General features: G+C 35.5%; 1 protein-coding gene across 6 annotated transcripts in view; it reads left to right on the top strand.

Annotated features, from left to right (window-relative positions):
- Positions 1 to 18,939, top strand: part of PDS5B (PDS5 cohesin associated factor B) — a 192,437-nt gene that overhangs the window by 124,369 nt on the left and 49,129 nt on the right. For all 6 annotated transcript variants that reach the window (XM_025000064.2, XM_025000062.2, XM_025000061.2 and 3 more), the window contains exons 20-21: positions 8,578 to 8,701; positions 11,963 to 12,121. In XM_025000064.2, coding sequence (XP_024855832.1) covers positions 8,578 to 8,701; positions 11,963 to 12,121 — 283 coding nt within the window. The remainder of the gene's footprint in view (positions 1 to 8,577; positions 8,702 to 11,962; positions 12,122 to 18,939) is intronic.

The following is an 18,939-nucleotide window of genomic DNA, read 5'->3' as shown; positions in this document are numbered from 1 at the left end:
AAATGCAGTTAAGGAATTGCAGATGATGGAAAGTCATGATTGGTTTCTGTGGAGAAGACAACAGTATAATGGAAAGTGGAAAATTTTTAAAAATAATAGTAATGAATAATAATAATAATGAATGAAAACATGAATCTGGAAATGAAGAGTACTCATGTTTTAGGAAGGTATTGATAGCTTACTGTGAATGGTGTCGGATTTGTGATCTCCAAAGAAGAAGATTTAACTTTGGTACCAGGGACCAGGCTTGATCACTCAAGAGCTTCTGTGCAGCAGAGTTGTATTAAAGTGAAAAAGGACAGAGAAAGCTTCTGACATACTCATCAGAAGGGGGACAGAGAGTGCCCCCCCCCCAATAGTCTTACCAAGGCCTCATATACTTTTCCCAGACCCACTCCCACAACATATATCTTAAATTAGCAAGATTAGAACTAACAATAGAAAGGTCTTAAGAGACCCACTCCCATAACATACACATCTCAAGGTAACAAGATAAGTCAGAAGGTTCCTGTTAAGAAGGACAAACATATTCTCAGGCAAGATACATTGTTATATTGAGTGAGACAAAGCAGTTCTTCTTATTGAAAGCCCTAGAACCCTTTCTCCTTCTCGAGCCCTAGAACCCTTTCTCCTTCTCGAGCCCTAGAACCCTTTCTCCTTCTCAAGCCCTAGAACCCTTTCTCCTTCTCGAGGGCTCTGGACCTCTTCCTCACTGATAGTCCTGGACTCCTTATCAACCTATCTCAGGATTAGCTCTCTCAATATCCTAATGAAATTTACTGAATTTTCAGAGATTATGGAAGTGATTTCATAAACATCAAGGGAAAAAAAAAAAAGGTAAATCCTGCACAGCAAGAACAGTAATGGGGCTGACATTTCTTTTCAACCATGTAAGATTTCCACAGTTAATGATTCAACAGTTAGGAAGTTTTGATCAGAAAATGAATGTAACTAAAGTTTTTCCTAATTAGCTAAGTTGTGCTAAGGGCAAATGAAGGATTTTCTTTAGAATTCAAGGATTTAGAAAATGTGTTATCCCCTTTTTATTGTGAGGTCACTCTTTCTACCAAGTTCTGTGCCCTTTTCCCTTTGCATTCACTTTTGCTTATGCCTTTAAATCAAACTTTTTGTTTTCTTATTTGCATATCTGATTGTCTTTTCTCATCATTTTAATTTCAGTATTCAAGTTTTAGGTGTGGCTATATCTATGTTTTAGAGATTTGAAAATCTGAATTTTTAAAGGGTGATGTAAATAAATTGGCTCAGGAAGAAGGTAGGGGGGAAAAATCCTAATAGGCTATAATTATAAAAGAATTTCAGAAAATTATCCTCTAATAATAATAAGGGCCAATAAAAGTTATGTTAAAGGGGGTATTTCAAATATATATATATATATATATATATATATATATATATATATGTAAAAACCATGTAGAAATTCTAAATCTTTTTAATTGTTCCAGGCATGAGGGGGAAAGGAAAGCATTTAGATATAAAGCCAAGGTAACTAGTAGGAATGCTAAAACCTGATAAAAGATACCCCTCCAAAAGAAAACTGATACAAATTTTTTTGATATTGATGAAAATTGAATGCAAAAAGAGAATTTACTATAGTAAAGCAAGAATACACTATGGCCAAATGTTGGTTAATTCCAGGAATACAAAAAGGGTTACTATTAGAAGAAAACTCGATGTTCATGTTATAATTCATTTATATAAATGAGTAAAAGGGAGAGGCCGCACAATAGATCTTTTTGACAGATGCTGAAAGGGCTTCTAATAAAAAGGAAAATCAGTTTACTTATAGTTAAACCCAACAAAACAGGATTTTAATGCCTTCATACTTCTCAAACCAGTGAAAGTGAAGTCTCTCAGTCTTGTCTGAGCGGCCCCATGGACTGTAGCCTACCAGGCTCCTCCGTCCATGGAATTTTCCAGGCAAGAGTACTGAAGTGGGTTGCCGTTTCCTTCTCCAAATATCTCAAACCAATATCTACCACCATATGGTAATACACAAGCATTCCCAGTAAAATCAGTAGCAGGATGAGAAAATACACTAACTCTGCCATGATTTAACATTGTTTTGAAAGCATTAGCCAATATAATTACATAAGAAAATAAAATTAAAAAGTGCATTTGTTGGAAAAGAGGAAGCAAAGTTATCATATTTCTAAGAGAAAAATCAAGAGAATCAGCTGCAGAACTACTAGAAACAAGATGGCCATATGAGTATCTAGAAATCCAAGGCTGTCTTTGCTGCTGCTACTGCTAAGTCGCTTCAGTTGTGTCTGACTCTGTGTGACCCCATAGACGGCAGCCCACCAGGCTCCCCCATCCCTGGGATTCTCCAGGCAAGAACACTGGAGTGGGTTGCCATTTCCTTCTCCAGTGCATGAAAGTGAAAAGTGAAAGTGAAGTCGCTCGGTCGTGTCCAAGTCTTAGCGACCCCATGGACTGCAGCCTTCCAGGCTCCTCCGTCCATGGGATTTTCCAGGCAAGAGTACTGGAGTGGGGTGCCATTGCCTTCTCCGATATAAAGGCTCTCTTTATATTCCACTAATAATCATTCAGAAAATATAGGAGTAAAAAAATCAGAAGATTTAAAAGTCAAGTGTATGAGAAATTGACAACCCTGTACTATCCCTTTAGTAGTGAGGAGTATAATATTTAACAAAGAAATTAGTCAGGAAAACTTAAATCACTGAATAAGTAACTGGCAAGCAGTTTTAAAAAGAAAAAATAATGTAGACTACACTTGATTTTACATATATTCTGAATGAGCCAGAGATTCTTTATTTAATAATCTAAGATTTTATTTAAAAACTTTTAAATCTATGATGATTATATATATATATAATGAATTAGTAAAAGTATTAGTAACCAGTTCTTTTTTTTCTTTTTAATTTTATTATTGAAGGATAATTGGTTTACAGAATTTTGTTGTTTTCTGTCGAACCCCAACATGAATCAGCCATAGATATACATATATCATCTCCCTTTTGAACCTTCCTCCCGTCTCCCTCCCCATCCCACCCCTCTAGGTTGATACAGAGCCTCTGCTTGACTTTCCTGAGCCATATAGCAAATTCCTGTTGGCTATCTATTTTACATATGGTAATGTAAGTTTCTATGTTACTCTTTCCATACATTTCACCCTCTCCTCCCCTCTCCGCATGTCCATTAGTCTGTTCTCTACGTCTGTTTCTCCATTGCTGCCCTGTAAGTAAATTCTTCAGTACCATTTTTCTAGATTCCGTATATATGTGTTAGAATACAATATTTATCTTTCTTTTTCTGGCTCACTTCACTCTGTGTAATAAGCTCTAGGTTCATCCACCTCATCAGAACTGACTCAAATGTGTTTCTTTTTATGGCTGAGTAATATGCCATTGTGTATATTTACCACAACTTCTTTTTCCATTCATCTGTCAATGGGCGTCTAGGTTGCTTCCACGTTCTAGCTATTGCAAATAGTGCTGCAATGAACAATGGGATACATGTGTCTTTTTCAGTTTTCATTTCCTCAGGCTAATATGCCTAGAAGTGCGATTGCTGGGCAATACGATGGTTTTATTTCTAGTTTTTTAAGCAGTCTGCATACCATCTTCCATGGTGACTGTCAATTTACATTCTCACCAACAGTGCAAGAGTGTTTGCTTTTCTTCACACCCTCTCCAGCCTTTATTGTTTGTAGACTTTTTGATGATGGCCATTCTGACCAGTGTGAGGTGACATATCATTGTAGTTTTGATTTGCATTTCTCTAATAATGAGCGATGTTGAGCACCTTTTCATGTGTTTGTTAACCATCTGTATGTCTTCTTTGGAGAAATGTATGTTTAGGTCTTTCTCCCACTTTTTGATTGGGTTGTTTGTTTTTCTGACAGAGTTGTATGAGCTGCTTGTATATTTTCGAAATTAATCCTTTGTCAGTTGTTTCATTTGCTATTATTTTCTCCCATTCTGAGGCTTATCTTTTCACTTTGCTTATAGTTTTCTTTGCTGTGGAAAAGCTTTTAAATTTAATCAGGTCCCACTTGTTTGCTTTTGTTTTTATTTCCGTTACTCTAGGAGGTGGGTCATAGAGGATCTTGCTTTGATTTATGTCATCGAGTGTTCTGCCTATGTTTCCCTCTAAGAGTTTATAGTTTCTGGTCTTAGGTTTAGGTCTTCCATCCATTTTGAGTTTATCTTTGTGTATGGTGTTAGGAAGTGTTCTGATTTCATTCTTTTACCTGTAGCTGTCCAGTTTTCCCAGCACCATTTATTGAAGGGACTGTCTTTGCCCCAATGTATAGTCTTGCCTCCTTTGTCAAAAATAAGGTACCCATAGGTGCGTGAGTTTATTTCTGGGCTTTCTGTCTTGTTCCATTGGTCTATATTTCTGTCTGTATGCCAGTACCATACTGTCTTGATGACTGTAGCTTTGTAGTATAATCTGAAGTCAGGAAAGTTGATTCCTCCAGCTCCATTCTTCTTTTGCAAGACTGCTCTGGCTATTTGGGTTTTTTGTGTTTCCATATGAATTGTGAAATTTTTTGTTCCAGTTCTGTGAAAACTGCCATTGGTAATTTGATAGGGATCACATTGAATCTGTAGATTGCATTTGGTAGTATAGTCATTTTCACAATATTGATTCTTTCTACTCAGAAGCATGGAATATCTCTCGATCTATTTATGTCATCTTTGATTTCTTTCACTAGCGTCTTACAGTTTTCTTTGTACAGTTCTTCTGTCCCCTTAGGTAGTTTATTCCTAGATATTTAGTTCTTTTGTTGCAATGGTGAATGGGATTGATTCCTTAAATTCTCTTTCTGATTTTTCATTGTTAGTATGTAGAAATTCAAGTGATTTCTGTGTATTAATTTTGTATCCTACAATTTTGCTAAATTCACTGATTTGCTCTAGTACTTTTCTGATATTATCTTTAGGGTTTTCTTTGTATTATGTCATCTGCAAACAGTGAGAGGTTTACTTCTTTTCCAGTGTGGATTCTTTTTATTTCTTTTTCTTCTCTGATTGCTGTAGCTAGGACTTCCAGAACTATGTTGAATAATAGTGGTGAAAGTGGAAGTGGGCACTCTTGTCTTGTTCCCGATGTTAGGGGGAATGCTTTCAGTTTTTCACCATTGAGAATAATGTTGGCTGTAGGCTTATCATACATGGCCTTTACTATGTTGAGGTAGGTTCCTTCTATGTCCATTTTTTGAAGAGTTTTAATCATAAATGGGTGCTGAATTTTGTCAAAGGCTTTTTCTGCATGTATTGAGATTATCATATGATTATCGTTTAATTCGTTAATATGGTGTATCACATTGATTGATTTGCATATATTGAAGAACCCTTGCATTCCTGGCATAAAACCAACTTGATCATGGTGTATGAGCTTTTTGATGTGTTGCTGAATTCTGTTTGCTAAAATTTTGTTGAAGATTTTTGCATGTAAGTTCATCAGTGATATTGGCCTGTAGATTTTTTTATGTGTGTTGTCTTTGTCTGGTTTTGGTATCGGGGTGATGGTTGCTTTGTAGAATGAGTATGAAAGTGTTCCTTCCTCTAAATTTTTTGAAAGAGTTTTAGAAGGCAAGTATTAGCTCTTCTCTAAATGTTTGATAGATTCTCCTGTGAAGCCATCTGGTTCTGGGCTTTTGATTTTTGGGAGATTTTTGATCACAGCTTCAATTTCAGTGTTTGTGGTTGGGTAGTTCATAATTTTGATTTCCTCCTGGTTCAGTCTTGGAAGATTGATCTTTTCTAAGAATCTATTTCTTTCAGTTTATCCATTTTATTGCCGTGCTGCTGCTGCTGCTGCTAAGTCGTTTCAGTCGTGTCCGACTCTGTGCAACCCCATAGACGGCAGCCCACCAGGCTCCCCTGTCTCTGGGATTCTCCAGGCAAGACCACTGGAGTGGGTTGCCATTTCCTTCTCCAATACATGAAAGTGAAAAGTGAAAGTGAAGTTGCTCAGTCGTGTCCGACTCTTAGGGACCCCATGGACTGCAGCCTACCAGGGTCCTCCGTCCATGGAATTTTCCAGGCAAGAGTACTGGAGTGGGTTGCCATTGCCATATAGTTGTTCATAATAGTCTTATCATCCTTGGTATTTCTGCGTGGTTTCTTGTAACTGCTCGTTTTTCATTTCTAATTTTGTTGATTTGTTGATTTGATTCTTCTCTTTTTTTCTTGAGTCTGGTGAAAGGTTTGTCAATTTTGTTTATCTTCTCAAAAACCAACTTTTAGTGTTATTAATCTGTAGTATTGTTTCTTTGATTTCTTTTTCATTTATTTCGGCTCTGATCTTTATGATTCCTTTTCTTCTACTAATTTTGGGGGTTTTTTTGTTGTTCTTTTTTTCCCAGTTGTTTTAAGTGTAAAATTAGGTTGTGTATTTAGATGTTTTTCTTGTTTCTTGAGGTAGAATTATATTGCTATAAACTTCCCTCTTAGAATTGCTTTTGCAGCATCCCACAGGTTTTGTATTGTTGTGTTTTCATTGTCATTTGTTTCTAGAAATTTCTTCATTTCCCTTTTGATTTCTTCAATAGCCTGTTGGTTATTTAGAAATGTGTTGTTTAATCTCCATGTGTTTATGTTTCTTACAGTTTTTTTCCTTGTAATTGATATGTAGTCTCATAGTGTTGTGATCGGAGAAGATGCTTGATACGATTTCAGTTTTCTTAAATTTACTGAGTTTTGATTTGTGACCCAAGATGTGGTCTATCCTGGAAAATGTTCCATGTGCATTGAGAAGAAGGTGTGTTCTGTGTTTGAATGAAATGTCCTGAAGATATCAATGAGATCTATCTCATCTAATGTATCATATAAGACTTGTGTTTCCTTATTAGTTTTCTGTCTTGATGAGCTGTCCATTGGTGTGAGTGGGGTGTTAAAGTCTCCAGCTATTATTGTGTTACTGTCAACTTCTCCTTTTATGTCTGTTAGTGTTTGTTTTGTGTATTGAGGTGCTCCTGTGTTGGGTGCATAGATATTTACAATTGTTATGCCTTCCTCTTGGATTGATCCCTTGATCGTTATGTAGTGTCCTTCCTTATCTCTTCTAAAATTCTTTATTTTAAGGTCTATTTTGTCTGATATGAGGATTGCTACTCCAGCTTTCTTTTGCTTCCCATTTGCACAGAATATGTTTTTCTATTCTCTCACTTTCAATCTATATGTGTCTTGAGGTCTAAAGTGGGTATCTTGTAGACAGCCTATATATGGGTCTTATTTTTTGTCCATTCAGCCAGTCTGTGTCTCCTGGTTGGAGCGTTTAATCCATTTACATTTAATTATTGATACATATGTTCTTATTGCCATATTCTTAATTGTTTGGGGTTGGTTTTATAGATCTTTTTCTTCTCTTGTATTTCTTGACTATATAAGTCCCTTTAACGTTTGTTGTAAAACTGGTTTGGTGGTACTGAAGAACTTTTGGTGGTTTTGAAGAGCTTTCTACTGTTATGTCCAACCCATTTTTCTGTGATACTATTGGTATTTTCATTATCTGTTTGTAGGTGTTTACACTTTATGGATATTTACCATTTCTCTGTAACAAGAAATACAACGTTTCCCTTCAATTGGTCACTTGTCTTTTTATTATATTTTATTGTTATCTTTTCTGCAACTGCTATTATTATTATGAATTATTTATCTCTGATTGTTTTTTAAACTGGAGCAGTGAGTTGGGCAAGGAGAATTCAGAAGTTAATTCCACTGTGAAATAAATATAAAATAGTTGAACTAAGAGAGCCTGCCTTATTCAGGACTTTAAGTTTGTATATAATGAAGTGATATGATACATCAGTGTTCTTCCAGGTAGCTAGATGACCTATTCCCTGCCTCTTTGATAACTGTGGTCAAGTGTTGCTTTACTAGAGTGATCTTCTGTAGGCATCACATGTAAAATTGTAACACAGTCACAAACTTACGCCTGTTCCCTATTGCTGTCCTCTTCTTCTTCTCCCCCCCTTTATAGGAGTTACCACAATTTAACATAACAGATGTTTTGCTAACTTAATGTGTTATCATTTGTCTTATCCCTAATATGCTGGTAGAATGAATGCACCAATTTGGGACTTTAAATAATGCCTGGCCTTATAGCAAGTACTCAATTTGTATTGGTTAAATGATCAAATTTCCCTTCATATAGATTGTTTGGGGATAGATTAAAAGATGAACTGGAAGAGGAAGAGACTTTGGAAAGAAGAAGCAAGTTAAGTCCCATTATGGTGGTCTTAGGTGTAAGGTAGCAAAAGCTTAGCTAAAGTAATAGCAATGATAATAAAATAGAAAAGGCTAATGGAAATGACATTAAAAAGAAGAAATGGGTTACCATTCTTGTTTGTATTTATAACTAATAAACAAAAAGGAAAAATTATTTGTATTTGTATTATATTTTAATATAGATGTTTATAAAGCAAAATTATAGATGATTGAAAATGAGTGAGTAGATGCTATGACTTTTGTTTCTTTGTTCTTACGAAACATTACTTTAAAAATACAAGCATTAAAGTATCTAGTGGAAGTCATAATGATTTTTCTGGTTTATTGTTTTTCTGTAAATTTTTTCTTTTTTTAGAGCTTTGCTTCCTGTTTTACATCACAAGTCTAAAAAAGGACCCCCCCGTCAAGCCAAATATGCTATTCATTGTATCCATGCAATATTTTCTAGTAAAGAAACCCAGTTTGCACAGATATTTGAGGTAAAAAGAGAAAAATTTTTTTGTTTCATGTTATTGTTAAAAAAATATGAATGAGTTTACAGAATGTTCATGTTTGGAGATGTATCATTTTGTAATTTTCCAAATTTGAATCAGTATAATCAATATTAATGATTGGTTAAAATTTGAAAATATCTCATGATTCAGCTTTTTAATGCTAGCTCTTTAGAAATCAAGCAGTTGTATAATAGTTTTGAAGTCACTTTATACATTTAGTATTAGGAAACTTTTTTCATTCATAAGTAATTACATATAAAATCATAGTTACTCATAGTAGGTAACAGGTGATTATTCTCTCAGTTTACAGATTTTGGAAGTTAGATTTCTATATATGAAATACTACTAAAGTGTGTGGGGTTTTATACATGAATAATAATTTATAATTAAAGTTAAATAAATTTGTACTTTAATGACTGACCTAATTTCATATTAGATTAAAATGTGCCTTTTCCTTTGCAGGTCATGTGATCCACACCCAAAGATCCTTGATAGTTGGTGCTCTCCAAAACACCCACTGCAGTTTAGGTCCATGCCAGATATTTTGGACAGGAACAAGTATCAAGGACCTTTTGGTGTGGTCCAAATGTCTCTTGGAATGTTTTGGGCAGGACCAAATATGAACAAATATCAAGGACCTTTGTGTGTAGACCAAATGTCTTATTGGGTGTATTGGGACAGGACCAAATACCTACTGACTGTCTTTGCAGCATGTATTTTATTTTTTCTGTACTTTGAATTACCAGTACCCTTTCTAAGTAAGGCAATTTCACTATAAGCTATTATAATCTAGTTTTAGCCTTCTTACTGCAAATAGAAGCTAAACAGAAAATTTATAAAAATCTTGTAGTTATAGTCTAGGAGCCTTGAATGAAGTCAAAACAATTTGGAAATTATGCTGAAACTAACCCACCATAAATACACAGACTTGCTGTCTATTTTAGAAGTATTTATGCTAATTTTGTCATATTTTCATGATTTATATTAAAGGCGGAGTAAAGGAGGAAGAAAAGTTTTCTGTATCTATTAAACAGCATCTTTGCTATAGATACTCAATCATAATATAGTTAAAAATTGAGGTGGAGGTAATATTCTATAGTATTTAATTTTTTAATAAGAGAATGACTTCAGTGGACTCATGTTGATTTCTAGAAAGCTTTTTTTTTTTTCTTGAATAATCTTTTTGTTCCCTCCAATGATGAGGAGGAGGAAAATGCTGATAATAGCTTGACTTTATTGGTTACTTTTAATTTTAATATCTGTAACTTCATCTTTACAAGAACCTACCTGGTAATCCTTCTCCTATAACATAGAAGATTGGCTGGCTTTCTGAGAAAAGGTTTCACAGACACATCTAACCTTTATCAGATTACTGTTAACCCAGAGCTGCTGCTGCTGCTAAGTCGCTTCAGTCGTGTCCGACTCCGTGCAACCCCATAGACGGCAGCCCACCAGGCTCCCCTGTCCCTGGGATTCTCCAGGCAAGAACACTGGAGTGGGTTGCCATTTCCTTCTCCAATGCAAGAAAGTGAAAAGTGAAAGTGAAGTCACTCAGTCGTGTCCGACTCTTAGCGACCCCATGGACTGCAGCCCACCAGGCTCCTCTGTCCATGGGATTTTTCCAGGCAAGAGTTCTGGAGTGGGTTGCCATTGCCTTCTCTGATTAATCCAGAGACTGATCATTAATTTTGGTTTTTCAGAAATGATTTTAATATCTTATTGTGGAAAATTGTCACAATATAATAAATGAATTGGAAAAAAGTACACTATCAGTTATCTGTTTCTCATGTAAACAAGTTATCACTTAGATGTGCAATGGAGGTATTGAGGGAGTCATTGAGAACAGCAAGAAGTACTGTCATTACTTTTGATTAAGTGAAGCTTTTCATATTGCCACAATGTGTTGGAAAAGAACAGTTTTGTGTTGTTTTTTCAAGCCTAGAATGCTTGGTGTTCAGTATAGGAGAATACCTACACCTTTATCTCAACCCCATTTCCCCAGCTACCCAGTTTCTTTTCTCAGAGGCAGCCAGTGTTACCAGTTTCTACTGTACTTTTCAGGAGCTATTTTATTCTTATACAAGTAATATAAATACACAAAACACATCTTTTGTCCCCTTCCCCCTCTCTCATGCCAATTGATAGTGTGCTATAGCCACTCTTCTGATTATCTTATTTTAAAAATTGAGCAATATGTTTTAGGTATCAACTTATGTGAGTAAATAAGCAGTCTCCTTCTGTTATAGCAAAATGATTATTAAAATAATATTTTTATTTTACTATAAGATTAATAAAATAGTTTTATTAGTTATAATACTTAATGTTTGATGCTATAAAAATCCACAAAAATGCTTGTAACTATCCATAATGAAAGCTTATTTTTTGCTCGTGATAAAAGTCCATTTGGGTGTTTTGATTGCATTCTATTCAGTGTTTTAGCCACGCAGACCCTTTTTGACTAGTGGCTTCTCTTTCCTGGTGGCTCACACAGTAAAGCATCTGTCTGTAATGTGGGAGACCTGGGTTCAATCCCTGGGTCAGGAAGATCCCCTGGAGAAGGAAATGGCAATCCACTCCAGTATTCTTGCCTGGAAAATTCCATGGACAGAGGAGCCTGGTGGGCTACAGTCTATGGGGTCGCAAAGAGTCAGATACGACTGAGTGACTTCACTGTCTTTCACTTTCACTTTTTCTCTTTGAGTCCCATTGGATCCTTTGTATTAAGCCACCAGTGAGTAAAGAGAGCGAAAATGTGGAGAAGATACACTGTTCATGTCTGCCTCAGTTCAGACATGGCATACCTTACTTTCATCCCCATTCTGGTAACCAGAACTTCTGACTGCACATAGAAAAGCATCCTTATGCCCAGAAAGTAGAATAGAAGTAGGCATTGGTGAGCCGAAGTGGCTACCCACTCCAGTTTCTTGCCTGGAGAATTCCATGGACTGAGGAACCTCATGGGCTACAGTCCATGCAGTCACAAAGAGTTGTACATGACTGAGAAACTTTCAGCAGTTGCTGACATATTTATATATGCAATCTAAAATATAATTTGGGAAAAACTGAAAGTACTTAAATATGATGCCTTCTAGTCAATAAAAGTTGTCAGTAAAAGTTAGGTGTAACTTGAACCACTGCTTATACCATGTATTGAACTTGTGTGGTTTTTAGCATTTGTAGATGAGACATATGACCAGTTTATTTGCATGTTTATGGAGTTTATAATTTTCCTTTCCTCATTTTCAGCCTCTGCATAAGAGCCTAGATCCGAGCAACCTGGAGCATCTCATCACACCACTGGTGACTATTGGTCACATTGCTCTCCTTGCACCAGATCAATTTGCTGCTCCTTTGAAGTCTTTGGTAGCTACTTTCATTGTGAAGGATCTTCTGATGAATGATCGGGTAATTTATGTTTTCTAGATGTGTATTCTTCATAATGCTATCTTCTAAAATTTTATGCAACAAAAAGAGAAGTGGAATGATGTAAATAGCACTTCAGTTTGGTTGATTTGTTTTTAGCTTTTCCCATCTTTTTACCATGCTGCATCTTCATTATAAGTGAAACAACATTGAAACATCTCTTTAGTTGAGCACAGGGCTATGACCTGGAATGCTTTCCTTGATAAATACAAGATACCACCGGATTCTGTCTCTTTCAACTTTATAGGGATGTAAGTTTTGTAATGGCATCTATTTTTTAAATATGTGAAGATTGACAGGTTAGTTTGCAGTATGGTTGTCATGATAGTAGTTGTTGCATTTTATACATACAATAGAGAATTAAAAGATCCCTGAGGGAAAATACTGGGGAAAAATATAGTGATTTTCTGTCTTCATTGTGTGAATATTTGGGGCAGGGTATGTTTGGGTGTCTTGGAGAATTGACCCCTACAGTCATGTGGAGTTTTATGCATGTGTTTGTGTATTATTAGATATACATATATGTAAAAAAAATACTGTAAAACTAGGATTTTAAGAATGGTAAATGAGCGTTGGTTTCAGATTAAAGTTACCAGCTGCATTAGCCCCTATCAAAAGTAGGCGTGTTCTATGATGCTTTGAGGCAAGCATTGACTTCTCTCTGGCTGTGAAAGTTCTAGAATGCATCTTCTTCCAATAGGAGATTATTTTCTGTGTTAAAAATCAGTTTAGCATAGCCGCCTTAATTAATAATCTAAGCTGGATGTTCTGGATAACTTGCTGCAACTTCAGCATCAGGACTTGCTGCTCCACCTTGTATCATAGAGATGGCTTCTTAAGTATTAGGAACCAATCTCTGCTGGCCTGAGATTTTCCTTCCGGAGCCTCCTTAGCTCTCTTAGTCTTCACAGAATTGAAGAGAGTTGCTCTGGATCAGGCTTTGGCTTAAGGGAATGTTAGGCTGGTTTGATCTCCCCTCCAGTCCATTAAACTTTCTCCGTATCAGCAGTAAGTGTGTTTTGCTTTCTTGTCATTCACATTTTCTCTGGAGAAGCACTTTTAATTTCCTTCAAGAACTTATCCTTCACATTCATAACTTGGCCCAAGAGGTTTAATTTTCAGCTGATAGTAGCTTTTGACATGCCTTCATCACTAGGCTTTATCATTTCTAGCTTTTGATATGAAGTTGAGAGATGTGCAGTGCTTCCTTTCACTTAAACATGTACAGTCCATGATAGGTTTGCTAATTTTCCCAATTTCTGTGTTGTTGTATCTTAGGGAATAGGGTGGCCTGAGGAGAGAGGGAGAGATGGGGAAAAGGCCAGTCCGTAGAGCAGTCAGAACACACACGTTTACTGATTAAGTTCATTGTGTTAAAGAGTGTGATTCATGGCACCTCAAAACAGTTACAGTAGTACCATTAAAGATCTCTAGTCACTTATCACCATAACAAATGTAATAATAGTGAAATCATTTGGAATACTGCAAGAATTATGAAAATGTGACAGATATGAAGTGAGCAAATGTTGTTGGAAAAATAGCACTGATAGATACTTGACACGAACCTTCAATTTGTAGAAAACACAGCATTTGTGAAGCCTATTGAGACAATTCTTGTGTGTATAGAAAAAGTATGTTAGACAGTTGGATTACAGTAAAAATTTGTATATTTAGAGTGTGTAATTAGAACTACAGTAAGATAGGAAAGAGAATATGAAACAGAAATAGTATTTGAAGTGATAATGCCAGAAAATTTTTCAAAATTTATGAAAGACATCAAAGCTATACATTCAAACTCCAAGTAGGATCAGTATAACACAAAGCTCACTAGATACATCATAGTAAAACTAGAACCAATCAAAAGCCTTCCAGGGAACAAGACTGTCACCTGACTTCGAGAAAAGATTAGAAAATGGAAGATAATGGAATAATAACTTCAAATTATTGAGTGGAAGAAAAGTACCAATCTGGAATTCTAAACCTGGAGAAAATACCCTTTAAAAAGGGAATGCAACATAAACACATTTTCAGACAAAAACTGAGAGAATGAGAGAAAATATTTGCAAATCATGTATCTAATATGTCCATATTGTATAAATCACACGTATAGCTCAATAGCAGAAAAAGAGTTTGATTAAAAAATAGGCAGAAGCAACATTTTTCCAAAGAACGCAAACAAGTCATCAGTAATTGTATGAAAAGTGCTCAACATCGGTAATCACCAGAGAGATGCAAATCAAAACCACAAAAAGATAGGACTTCATTTCTCTTAGAATGACTAATATAAAATAGATAATAAGTGTTGGTGAAGATGTGAAGAGAAAGAACCCTTTTGCACTGTTGGTGTGAATATAAATAGATACAGCCACCATGAAAAACAGTATGGAGAATCTTCCAAAAATTAAAAATAGGAAAAAAAAAAATAAAGAGAAGCACCACATGATCCAGTAATAAATACTTCAGAGTATTTATCTGAAGGGAATGAGAACACTAATTCAAAAAGATCTCTGCACCCCCATGTTCAATGCAGCATTACTTATAGCAGTCAAGACATGGAAGCAACCCAAGTGTCCATCTAATGGATGAATGGATAGAGAAAAAAGTGGTGTATATATACAATGTAATATTGATCAGTCATTAAAAAGAAGGAAAAAGTCCTGCTATTTGTGACAGCATGGATGAACCTTGAGGGCATTATGCTAAGTTAAATAGACAAAGATGAATACCATGTGATGTTCCTTACATGCAGTGTCAAATTTTTAAAAACCGCAAATAACAGCAACAAAAACTCTCAAACTTATAGATACAGAGATCCAGTGGTAGTTTTCAGAGGCTAGGGATGAAGGATGTGTGAATTGGGTAAAGGAATTCTAAAGGTACAGACTTCCAGTTAGAAAATAAGTCAAGGAATGTCATGTACAGCATGGTGACTATCATCATTAATACTGCCTCATATATCTGAAAGTTTCTGCTGAGAGTAGGTCTGAAAGTGTCTCATCATAGGAAAAAAATTGTAGCTGTGTTGTGATGGGTAATCACTAGACTTACTGTGGTGATCATTTCACAATATATGTAAATACTGAATCATTATACCTGTAGAACTGATTTGTCATATGCCAATTATATCCTTTTAAAAAAAGAGAATTATTAATTTGAAAAAAGTGAAAAATGAACCTGCAGAATGGGAGAAAATATTTGAAAAATCATAAAATCTGATAAGAGGCTTAAAACTCAACAACGAGACAAACAGCCCAATTTTTTTAAATGGGCGAAAGACCTGAATAGTCATTACTATTAATAGTTATTATAGCTTTTTCGTTTATATTTTTGTATTAAGGTTTGTTCATTGTTTTTCTAGACATGATGCTATTGCACACTTAATAGACCATATTATCGTGTAAACATAACGTTTTGTACACTGGAAAACCAGGACATTGTGTAGCTTGCTTTATTGCAATACTTGCTTTATTGTGGTTGCTTGGAACCATACCTGCAGTATCTCCGAGGTATACCTGTTTCTGCTTGCTCATGCTTCATTTTTGCTTTCTTCTGACCCATCTTTGAATTTACTCATCCTCTCTTCAGATTTGTTGAGTCTTATGTTAAACCCATAAAATTGAATTCTTAATTGCAATGTTTATATATTTTTTCCTGTAATTTCCTTAGAGTTTTTAAATAAAATTTTTAGTTCCCTGCCAGAATTCTTTTTCTTACCATTTAATCTTTCAGCACCTCTAATTATGTTAAAATTTATGTGAGTTAGTCTCAATATCTGTATCTCCAGTGGCTCTTTTTCTCTGTCTGGTTTTCGCTTGATTGTTGGTCAGGTCTTACCTTGCACACATTATTGTTGATTGAGCTGCACGCTTTGTGTATGAAAAGTTATAGAGATAATTGGAAGCTGTGGATAATTTTATAATTCTTCCAAAGAAGATCTATTTTTCCTTCTGTGATAGGCAGTTGAGCTGCTCTGAAATAATTTTCATTCAATCAAGAATGCAGTGATTGGAAGCTGGGCTTCAGTTTTTGAGAGGCTGATTGTTTTTCTGATCACTTTTATGTTTAGGGTGTTTTTATTTGGGATCCACCCAAAACTCAAGGTTGTTTAGCAAGTCAGTCAGTTCAGTTGCTCAGTCATGTCCGACTCTTTGCGACCCCATGAACTGCAGCATGCCAGACTTCCCTGTCCATCACCAACTCCTGGAGTCCACCCAAACCCATGTCCATTGAGTCGGTGATGCCATCCAACCATCTCGTCCTCTGTCGTTCCCTTCTCCTCCTGCCCTCAATCTTTCTCAGCATCAGGGTCTTTTCCAGCGAGTCAGCTCTTCGCATCACGTGGCCAAAGGATTGGAGTTTCAGCTTCAACATCAGTCCTGCCAGTGAACACCCAGGACTGATCTCTTAGGATGAACTGGTTGGATCTCCTTGTAGTCCAAGGGACTCTCAAGAGTCTTCTCCCACACCACAGTTCAAAAGCATCAGTTCTTCGGTGCTCAGCTTTCTTTATAGTCCAACTCTCACATCCATACATGATCACAGAAAAAACCATAGCTTTGACTAGACAGACCTTTGTTGACAAAGTAATGTCTGTGCTTTTTAATATGCAGTCTAGGTTGACCATAACTTTCCTTGCAAGGAGCAAGCGTCTTTTAATTTCATGGCTGCAGTCACCATCTGCAGTGATTTTGGAGCCCAGAAAAATAAAGTCTGACATTGTTTCCACTGTTTCCCCATCTATTTGCCATGAAGTGATGGGACTGGATGCCATGATCTTCGTTTTCTGAATGTTGAGCTTTAAGCCAACTTTTTCACTCTCCTCTCACTTTCATCAAGAGGCTTTTGAGTTCCTCTTCACTTTCTGCCATAAGGGTGGTGTCATCTGCATATCTGAGGTTATTGATATTTCTCCCGACAATCTTGATTCCACCTTGTGCTTCTTCCAGCCCAGCGTTTCTCATGATATACTCTGCATATAAGTTAAATAAGCAGGGTGATGATACACAGCCTTGATGTACTCCTTTCCCAATTTGGAACCAGTCTGTTCTTCCATGTCCAGTTCTAACTGTTGCTTCCTGACCTGCATACAGGTTTCTCAAGAGGCAGGTCAGGTGGTCTGGTATTCCCATCTCTTTCAGAATTTTCCACAGTTTGTTGTGATCCACACAGTCAAAGACTCTACTCTTTATTGGACTCAGAATTCCATTTTCTTTTTCCTTCTAGCTCTGTGACAGTGATGCAAAACATTGCTCAACCTTTAAACCTCTTTCACTTTCAGAATCAGCCATCATTTATATATCAGAAAAGCAATTTTAGTGCCAGGCTCACATCTCAGTTATTCTCTTTTCAATACCCAAGAACTGTTAGCATGGTGATGTTACTCTCCTAACTTTTCTGTTTTTTTCCTGCCCCAGCTAACCACAAAGCACCATTTAACTGTATATTTATCTCAAAACAATGTACCTGTTTAGTTTTGCTTGTTCCTAAGGTTTATGATATATATATATCAATATATGGTATATAGTGACTTGCTGTTATCATTATGGATTTGTTTCTTAGAATAACCCTTGATGTTGAATCTAGCTGTAGTTCATTCATTCATTGCTCTTTATTATATCATTGTGTGAAGTATATCTCATTTTCTTAATGGACACATGGTATATTTCCATTTCTTTCTTGTTTTAAACAGTGCTCCTGTGATTTTTTTTTTCTTCTTTATAGAACCTTCCGATGCATATGAGTACAAATTTCTCCAGGTTACATTCACAAGAGTGGTATACTTATGACCATCAGTCTATACATTTAATTTTTCAATTTATTGCTGAAGTATTTTTCAGACTAGTTGTAAAACCTTATTTTCCTTTCAGCAGCATATGACATTATTGTCAAATTACTTAATTTTTGTCCATCTAATTAATATAAAGTAATATCTCTTAATTTGCATTTCCCTGATTACTAAGAATGTTTATGTCTAGTCATCATTCATGTTGCCTCTTTCCTGAAATTCCTCTTGATGTCTTGCCTTTTTTTCTTTCTTGAGTTGTTTATGTTTTTCTCACAGGTAATCTTTACACACATATTTTTTTCAGGTACATGTTAAAGTGTGTTCATAAAATGTATAAAATCCTATTTATGGTGTGTCTTTCTATTCCCTTCATAGTGTCCTTTGAACAAAAGTTATTAATTTTAATGTAACTAAATTTATCATTCTTTTATCTTGTAGTTAGTGCTTTTTATATCTTAAGAAATTATTTCCTATGCCATTGTCATAAAAATAGTCTCTCATACGTTGTTTTAAAAGTTTTAAGGTTTTCTTTTCACACATAAAAATTTTAATCCATCTGGTTTTGATTTTTTTTGCTTTTGTTGTATGCTGTGACTCAAGAACTCCATTTCTTTCTGTTCTCCATTAGGAGAACCAACTTTCCCAGCATAATTTCTAGAGTGTTCTCTCCTTCCAATCATCTGCAGTGCTATCATTCTTATACAGCCTGTATTTTTTCCCACTGCTTAGTTTGCTCATCTACAGTGTGTCTTTAATTAAAATTTTGTAGTTTTCTCTGTAAGCAGATTTAAATATTTCTCTTATACAGCTTTGTTAGGTATTTCAGTTTTAAGAATAATTTTGTTGGTGGTGAATTTGTGCAGTTATTTTATAGTTTTTAATCTTATTATCTTGTGCTAAACTCTTTTTCACTTTTCATCATAATTATGAGAAAGGCTCATTTTGATTGTTTCCTTATCCATAAATATTTTATTGCTACATATTTTCTTATATTTCTACATGTATTTCCTGTACT

This window comes from Bos taurus, chromosome 12 (genome assembly GCF_002263795.3).
Source record: "Bos taurus isolate L1 Dominette 01449 registration number 42190680 breed Hereford chromosome 12, ARS-UCD2.0, whole genome shotgun sequence".
NCBI lineage: Eukaryota > Metazoa > Chordata > Mammalia > Artiodactyla > Bovidae > Bos > Bos taurus.
Note: the sequence above shows the minus strand (reverse complement) of the source record. Positions and strands in the feature narration are given on the sequence as shown.